The 8898-nt window shown below is 35.6% G+C and overlaps 1 protein-coding gene and 1 long non-coding RNA gene across 3 annotated transcripts; one reads left to right on the top strand and one right to left on the bottom strand.

Moving 5' to 3' along the window:
• The first annotated feature begins 3102 nt into the window (after positions 1 to 3102).
• On the top strand, positions 3103 to 8632 carry LOC147850935 (putative protein S-acyltransferase 22). Of its 2 annotated transcripts, XM_087335679.1 has the most exons (10): positions 3103 to 3199; positions 4467 to 4547; positions 5260 to 5373; positions 5864 to 6106; positions 6191 to 6259; positions 6374 to 6445; positions 6736 to 6864; positions 7013 to 7093; positions 7412 to 7588; positions 7910 to 8632. In XM_087335679.1, the coding sequence occupies exons 2-10, from the start codon at positions 4506 to 4508 to the stop codon at positions 8453 to 8455; spliced, it is 1473 nt and encodes a 490-aa protein (XP_087191805.1). In that variant the 5' UTR covers positions 3103 to 3199; positions 4467 to 4505; the 3' UTR covers positions 8456 to 8632. The 2 variants fall into 2 exon arrangements, with proteins under 2 accessions (XP_087191805.1, XP_087191804.1); XM_087335678.1 differs by lacking the exon at positions 3103 to 3199 and having other exon boundaries at positions 3601 to 4547.
• On the bottom strand, positions 6521 to 7174 carry LOC147850936 (uncharacterized). Its single transcript, XR_015531603.1, has 2 exons — positions 6940 to 7174; positions 6521 to 6892 (listed from the first exon to the last, which is right to left on the bottom strand). It is a non-coding gene; the product is annotated as an uncharacterized LOC147850936 (long non-coding RNA).
• Positions 8633 to 8898: the final 266 nt, after the last annotated feature.

The following is an 8898-nucleotide window of genomic DNA, read 5'->3' as shown; positions in this document are numbered from 1 at the left end:
GTCTTAAAGTTCCCTCGCTACAAGAGGGGGGGGAACATTTTTATATAAAAAAACATTGGGAGTAGCTTATTTCCAACCCTATTTTCCATACTACATACACTATCATTTTACCTTGCAAAGACCATGGTAACTTATTTTAACTTTATATTTTGTGTCACACTAAGTTCAATTGTTATGCATATGACTTCTTGGTTCATCGAGCACCATACTAATGTCGATGCAAGGCGCAATTCATTGCTAAAGTCTAAACAAATCTAGTTGAACGAACACAAGTTTGCTGGGGAGTAGTTATGTGAAAAATGATGTACACATGAATCAATCTTTTCATTGCAAAGTAGTTAGGTGTAAATTGTTAGTATTGTCATTGGATGCAGTTCGGTTTGAATCCCATGTGGCATTCTCAAAGTCAAATCTATCACCTCCATTTTCTTCAAGAAATAGTAACTTGTCATATTGTCATGAAATTTGTACAAGGTTCGATAGTTCAAAGGTGGTTGACCAAGGGGCTCAAAGAGTTAATGAAAATACATCATTTGCAAAATAACACAATGAGATGTGAATTGTTAGTATTGTCATTGGATGCAGTTCGGTTTGAATCCCATGTGGTATTCTCAAAGTCAAATCTATCACCTCCATTTTCTTCAAGAAATAACAATTTGTCATATTGTCATGAAATTTGTACAAGGTTCGATAGTTCAAAGGTGGTTGACCAAGGGGCTCAAAGAGTTAATGAAAATACATCATTTGCAAAAGAACACAATGAGATGTGAATTGTTAGTATTGTCATTGGATGCAGTTCGGTTTGAATCCCATGTGGTATTCTCAGAGTCAAATCTATCACCTCCAATTTCTTCAAGAAATAACAATTTGTCATATTGTCACGAAATTTGTACAAGGTTCGATAGTCCAGAGGTGGTTGACCAAGGGGCTCAGAGAGTTGATGAAAATACATCATTTGCAAAAGAACACAAGGAGAGATGTCTTTGGAATACAAACAAAGAAACAAAGAGAAATTCTTTCTCACATTTCAAAGAAGAGGGAGATGTCGTACTTGGTCTCAATTCCAAGAATAAAGAGGGCTTTCCTATTTAACTATTCAAAGGGAAGAGGGGGAGGGAGGGAGGGAGGACATTGATGATGATGTTGAAGATGATCTATTATCAACCACGTGAGGCCTAAATGATCCATGGGATTATCAAGCTCTAATATAAATAAACTCCATATATAATGATGGTGGAAAATTATCAAGGAATTTAGTTGAATTGGAATAGGTAACAACAAATGTATAATTATCTAGTGTTTGATAGTAACTATGCGTTAGATTTGTCAAAGCTATTGAAGAGAGCTCTAATCAAAGCTCTTTCAAAGTGTCCAAAATTGTATATGGCCAATGGATTTTTCCTTTGCAAGAGTTCTTGAAATGTAGTGCATTCATATGGTAACTCATGACAAGTCTCTCTCATTTCAGTATATTTTGGGCACACCGAGGCCACATGTATTTCTGGCTTAGGCTAGTTAAGGCACCGCATGCCACACCATCTCTTTTTCTTTGTCTCAATATGCTATTAGCCACATGTTGCTATTTTCTATTCTTAAAACATATGGGGAAATGCACGCGTCAATATATGGTGGCATTGTTGCACTCTTTTAGCCATTGGCATCCAAGCATTGGTTTTGTCGTGTCTGAAATGTCCATTGCTTTTATTGCTCTACGGTATTTGTACTCGTCGATGTGGACCTTCAAGAAACTCTTTTTTTATTTATAAGGGATATCCATTCATTAGTGTAAGCAATTTACATAGTTTCGAGTCTTAAGTGATCAACGGAGGGAACAACCATCTTTGTGGCTGAAAATGCCAAAAAGGATTGCCATCCTTTGAGGACATAAGTGGAAACTCTTTTGTGAATGTCAGGGAATGGATTTGAAAAAAAGGTGTTTTTTTTTGTGGTGGGTTTTCTATGTCAACTTGTATCTTCGATCTCCACTAGATGTTGCGTCAAGAAGGTGCATAAAATCGTAAGTCGAGAAACTTTTTGACACCCCACCATTTCCGCATATCAAGGAAAGGACTCAAGAAATCATCTATGCTTCACTTATACTATATTATATCCCTCGAACGTTTTGCAAAGCAAGTGTGTACAATTCTAATCCAAGAAACTCTTCGATGCCATGCAATGCAAATCATTTCCGAATGCCATGGAATGAATCCGAAAGAAAAGAAAGCTCACAATTTTTTTGGGGCGGGTCTTCTATGTTGTATGTCTCCTATTTCATTATATCACCTCTCAATTTCAACCTTTCTAGGGTCTTCTATGTGCTTCAGTTATCACCTAGTTTCGTCATACGACAAATGAATCACATACGAGCATACAATTCTAAGAAGATCAGGACAATGTCATCAATGTGATACATCAAGCGTCGCAACATACATAGATCAGAAGCTTTTTATTTTTGAAAAGAATACATAGTTTAGAAGTATTATACGTGTATATGTATGTAATGTGTGAGCGTGCGCGTGTATGTATGTATATATATGTATGTAATATATGTATCTATGTAATTTATGTATGTATGTGTGTGTGTATGTCATGCATGTATGGATGTATCTATGCATGTATGTAAGGTATGTATGTATGTATGTATGTATGTATGTATGTATGTATGTATGTATGTATGTATGTATGCAATGTGCATGCATGCATGTATGTATGCATGCATACATGCATTACATACACACACACAATGTAATGTATGTAATATATGTATCTATGTAATTTATGTATGTATGTGTGTGTGTGTATGTCATGCATGTATGGATGTATTTATACATGCATATATACATGCATGCATGCATGTAATATAAGGTATGTATGGTTTATACACTATAGTCTATAACAATGATAAGCCAAAGTGAGAATTGAACCCAAGACCTTTTCTCTCGTGGATCAAGTACTCTCGAAGAATGGAAGGAAGAAGAAGAAGAAGAAGAAGAAGAGCTTTCTTTGCTTTTTTTTGCTTTCGCTCAGAGCGAGCTGCGTGTGTAGCTTAGCTTCTCCTGTGTAGTAGGTTTTCTCATCATTCGCAGATATAATATGGTCAGGGATATTTGGAAGGACGAGCTCCTGTCATGTCAGCTTTGTCTGGCCATGGCCATGGCGCCTTTCCTCTCGTCTCAACAATGTATGCAGAAATTCTTCGGTATCTCTCTCTCTCTCTCTCTCTCTCTCTCTCTCTCTCTCTCGTGACCTCAATTTGAAGAATATTTTGTCTGCTTTCTTCCTCGATATCTGATCCTGTACATTTCTTTGTATATTCCCATACAGAATTTCTCATGACGTAAATCTGAGAACCTGTTTTCCTATCACAGTGATCCTTCATTCCTCTCCTTGCTTTCTTCGTTGTTTTTACCGTTCTTTGTTTTTTTTATCCCCATCCCTTTCCATTTCATGGAAAACTGTTTCTCTCACGCAAAATATTTCATCTTACAATGATTCTCTCTCTCCTGCCTAAACTTCATGGTAATACTTTGCAATTTCTTCCTTGCCTTTCTTTCTGCTTTTTCTGCCCCTTTCGTGCGCTTTTGATTTGACTGCTATCTTTTCTGTTTCCTCTTCTTCTTGGTCTCATCTTGCTTTTCTCCTCTTTATGCTTCTAGCTTCACTTTCCTTTCTAGTCTGCATTTTCACGAGCTTTAGCTCCTGACATGGCTCTGATTATTCTCTAGTCCTTTTCTTTTGCATCTCTTATCTAGCCATTGTTTTAAACTGGTATTTATACATGGTTGCTATTATACTAGAGCCTAGGCAATGAAATTTAGCTGAGCTTAGTTAACCAATTCAACTTATTATTGCAATTATATCTGAGCTCGGGGTCTTACACTTCGTCACATAATTTGCTAATCTATTAGACCTTGGGTAATGAATTTAGCATATGACTGCCATTGTGGCTGAGCTGTGACGCAATGAATTTCTTCATGAACATAATATGGCTGCCATTGCAGCTGAGATCAAGTGATGAATGTATCCCAATTCAGGAGAATATTTATGGTTGCTACTCGGTATGACTGCAGCCTAATTCACGAGCTTAGGATGTGCCAAAGTTACTATTGTAGAGCTTAGGCAATGGATCCTTCATGAGCTAAGGACCTCTCATAGCTCTGATTATTCTATTGTTTGTTTAGTTTCCTTCTCCACCACTGTTTTAACTAAGAATTCGCATATTGGTGTCTTTCTAGAGCTAGAGCTTAGGCAATGAATAGATAAGAATAATCTGATTGCAAGCTCTCTCTATCATACTACAAGCTACAGAAGACTTTAGTATCTGACATATATGTGCTTATTCTCTAGTTCTTCTTTCCTTCTATCTCCAACCACTATTTTAACTAGGATGCACGTATAGTTTCCATTCTGGAGCTTAGATTGTTAATCCTTCATATAGAGAGCAAAAGAAGAATATCTGCTTGCAGAATTCTCTATAAAATCACATCAAAAGTAAACACAAGAAGATGCGGAATCATGGCTGGCAATTGCCATATCATCCACTTCAGGTATTTCATTATTGTATATTCATGTTTCATCCTCTTCCAAGATCTTTCATCTCATTCTAAATGCTTATTACTTTGTGTCAAGTTCAAATCTGCTGTTCAAAGAGATTTTCTTTAAGCTATTTTATTGCAGCGCCTGCTGTTTGAAGATATTACTTTGGAAAACATGAACCGTTGAAGATAAAATGGCCAATGATGGAAGTTTTTTTCTTTCAACTAAGAATGTTTGAATGATCAGTGAAACCCTATACTGCTCTATAATATTAAATTTCTTGTGATTGATCACATTTACCATGTCTAGCTCCAAAATTGTATGGAAACACTGGAGATGCTTGCATTTTCATAGGCTCTGGTGCCTATTTTGATCTGTGGAACAGAACTATTCCCTATAGTGATGCTCCACTTTTATGGATAGACACAGAATTGTCTCCTGCACTGGAGGCCATGAGAGGATTATAATTTATAGTGTATGCATATGGCTTTATAAAGATGTTTTGAGGGGAAAAATGTCTTAAGCCTACAATGCAGATGCCTTCTTTTTTCTTTTGAAATAATTTTACGAAAAATTGTAATAGTATTGTTAGCCCTTCTATTTGTCTAGCATTCTAGGTAAATCATGGCTTCATCTCTCGATGGCAGTGAAATTTAAGTACAAATCATAAACAGATTCAATGAATTTCATATAGATAACAATAATTCTGTTGTGTATGTGCAGATTACTGCAGGTGCAACATTTCTGGCTCTTGTATTTGCGTTCTACATTTTCTTTCTACCCTTTGTAGAATCTGGAATTCTGAAGGTGTTTCTATTTGCAGCCTATTCTCCTACGGTAACAAACTGTTTAACAACTTCAGCATATTCTCTATCAAAGGAATGTTTTGTTCGTTCTAGTATTCTTGAATATATATGAATTTTAACGGACAGCTCGTGGTGTGTATAATGGACACTTTAGTAACTTTTTCCATTCATGGTCTGAAGTATGTATGGTCGACAATTGAGGTAGTATGAAAAGTTCCTATCAAGCAAGAAAGAATTAGAGGACAAAGAATGTATGTGAATTTGTTTCAGTATTTGCATCATCTTTCAATGCGGAATCTAAGACAGTGCCATGTCAATACTTTCATGGCGTAATATTAAACAAAAAATTATCTATGATTGCATCAATCCATCAAATTGTATTTGCAATATAAGTAGGTGTCATACTTTTAATATGAATCAGGTTTAATTTGGAATACAAAACGTTTTTTTCCCTTTCATGTGAATATTGAACCTCTTATATCATTTTTAATAAGAATCATTTAATTACTTCTTATTTTTAGGCCACTGTGGTATCTGTTCTTTACATCTGGTGTGTGGCAACTAATCCAGTAGATACTCATGTGCAACGTCTTAAGCATCATGATTTATCCCTTCCATCATTCAAGAAGAAAGACTCTGTATCATTGCGTACACTTAAGTCAGAGAAGCATTCCTTGCTGAGTTGCATTTGCATGCAAAAACCAAGCAAGGAAGTGTCAATATCTGAGGAGGACATTCTATACTGTAATTTATGTAAGGTTGAGGTAAAGATGCTGAATTTCCATCAATAATCTCATTTTTTTTCTGTTTAATTTTTAATATTATCATATCATACTATTTTGGTGTAGATATTTAAGCACAGCAAACACTGTCGCATTTGTGATAAATGTGTGGATGGCTTTGATCATCACTGCCGGGTTGGTTTCATTGTCTTTTTAATTACACCTGTGACTTAAGATGTAATATGAAGATGCATATTTTTCTGAATGTGTTAGTCTTTCATAACTTGGATCATGTCTTTAATTGGACAGTGGCTGAACAACTGCATTGGTCGAAAAAACTACAGGGGTTTTATGTGCCTGATTTTGTCAGGATTCTTTATGGTGAGGAATTGTCTCATTTTTAAAAAGCCAAGTGATTTTTGCTGTTAAGGAGTTTTGACTAATTATATATATATATTCTGCTATTAAGCTTTAGGAAGCAAGCCAATTGTTGTGTGGGTATGTTATTGTGAAAGCAGACTCTGATTCATAATATTGCTATAGGTCCATTTGTTGTTAAGTTGTTCCAAGGGCATTACATTATCCCACATTATGGATGTAAATCTAGAAATGATATATTCTCAATATGGTTCTTACTAATGATGTTTTCCCCTTTTGCCTTGACAAGGCAGTTTGTTGTGCAGGGGCTATTTGGACTATGGATCATTGTGCATCGTATCTTGAATGGAAGACATTTTGAAACTATTGTTGCTTTGAAGTTGGGTAAAAGCTTCTCATCAATAGTATACCTTCTTGTGGTGGTATGTGAAGAGAAAAACACTTACAATACTTATTACTATGTATATATATACATATATACATACATACATACATACATATATATAGATAGATAGATAGATATGAATGCCATGCATGTTTTGTTTGCTCAAATTTTGAGAAATGTTGCAGGTTTTATGCACGATGATAGCCATCGCAGCTGCTTATTTTTTAGGTCAACTTTCCTTTTTTCATGCCCTTCTCATAAAAAAGGTGATCTATCTTGTGCTTAATCTACAGAGTTGTATTGCATATTACATTGGAAAAATCTCTGAAATACCCAATTTTTCTTATTTTCCCAAATGGCCCTGGTCAACCTAAGAAATAGAGACAATGGCTATGACATAATTTTATAATTGTGAAGAATGAGATGAATTATCCATCTGATTCTCAAATACTACATATAGTTTCTTGACAGGGCATAGACCAGGAATTTTTGAGGGAAAGAGACTCTCCAGGGTATTTTGAGGTTTACTCTAATATATAAATAATGGAAGTAAACTCATTTTTTTAATGCATTTTCAACACTAGGCAATCACGACATATGACTACATGATTGCTGTAAGAGAGCAAAATCTGGAAGTTCAGAACCATGATTTATCCAATTCACGCATTTCAACACAAACAAGGGATGAAATTGAGAATACAAGCCTAGCTCTGAAACCAGAAACTGGAACGGCTAACATCTTACATATCCGGCCCGATGAAGTATGGGAAGGCGCTTCTCTCTCTTTCCCTCTTTTTCTGTGTGTGTGTGTTCTCTAGGGTTTATTACTTCTTTTAGATTATATCTAACACTGGTATCATGTATTCCAGCATGCCTCTATGTATGTAGTTGTAAATTTACATGCATTCCTTTGATCGCATATATCTAACACAAAGGTTTACAGTTATTAACTTTGATGTGACAGGAAAGTTTTATAAGACATTTTATTTTAATTCAGCTTATTTTCTCTCACACACTGAAACAAACTAAGATGTTGCTAGATTGTTATTTCCTAATGCTAATAATACTTGATTTGGGATCAGCAACGCAGTGCCCCAATGACATTTGCAAAGAGGAAGTTATCAGTAAAGATAGATCCATGGAGTTTAGCTTTTCTAAGTAAACATGATATTATACAAGCTGCTACAATGGCAAGAAGCAGATCATCTACATCACGACCTGTAATTCATCATCAATCAAAGAGCTCTCCCACTGCAGGTGTAGATATAGAAAGCAGCTTTGATAGCTTTGGAAGTGTCAGTGCAGATCTTATTGCTTCTTTAGGGATGAGAAATTCTTCTAAAGTAGATAATAATGCAACTAATTCTTCAACTGTCTTAGAACGCTCAATCTTGAGCACATGGCAAAATGGGAAACTTCCTCTTGATGTTTTTGAACAGCTTGATAGTAGTGAAAATGATTCAGGTAACTTGAGCCATGAAACAGAGAGTGATAAGATGATGAGCCCTTTACAAAGGGAGGCTCGGAATGTCTTCAAATCAAGTCATGCTTTTTGTGCTTCTGGGGACCAATTAGAGAAAACAACTATATTGAGAACGTCAGTATCAAATATATGTGAGATTGCTTGAATTTGCAGCAACTTGTAAGGTTGGGGTTGGCTTAATATTGGGACATACTGTTGGTATGAAGTAAAGAGTATGCAATCTACTCTTTTCGGACCTTGTACACCAGATGTATACTTTCTGTTTCCTAGGGTAGTATTTTCATGCTATAAACTAGAAATACATGTTATATAAATTTGGAAATTACCGAGGTGGCCTCATTATGTGAATTCTCATCCATGCGAAGGAAGGTTCAATTTGTATGAAAATGCTGTATTTGATTCATTCACTTCTTCAGAAATCTCAACTGCAGTTTTAATGTCACTAATGTCAAAGACAAGACAACGCGCAAGATGTAATCTCTTATTTGGTCTTATAGGCCATTTTGGCCTCTTAAAAGACGTTAATATATCTTTCTTTCTTTCTTTCTTTCTTTGTCAATCCTTGATCTTTCATCGTTCTTGTTCCTC

This window comes from Azolla caroliniana, unplaced genomic scaffold (assembly GCF_043228905.1).
Source record: "Azolla caroliniana isolate FFs.n. ecotype wild unplaced genomic scaffold, voAzoCaro1.0.p SCAF_20, whole genome shotgun sequence".
NCBI lineage: Eukaryota > Viridiplantae > Streptophyta > Polypodiopsida > Salviniales > Salviniaceae > Azolla > Azolla caroliniana.
This window is presented reverse-complemented; position numbering and strand designations above follow the sequence as displayed.

Coding starts and splice junctions, on each gene's coding strand:
- LOC147850935 (XM_087335679.1), top strand. CDS start 4,506: ATGCGGAATCATGGCTGGCAATTGCCATATCATCCACTTCAG. Junction 5,374..5,863: donor TTGCAGCCTATTCTCCTACG/GTAACAAACTGT, acceptor TCTTATTTTTAG/GCCACTGTGGTATCTGTTCT. Junction 7,589..7,909: donor TACATATCCGGCCCGATGAA/GTATGGGAAGGC, acceptor ATTTGGGATCAG/CAACGCAGTGCCCCAATGAC.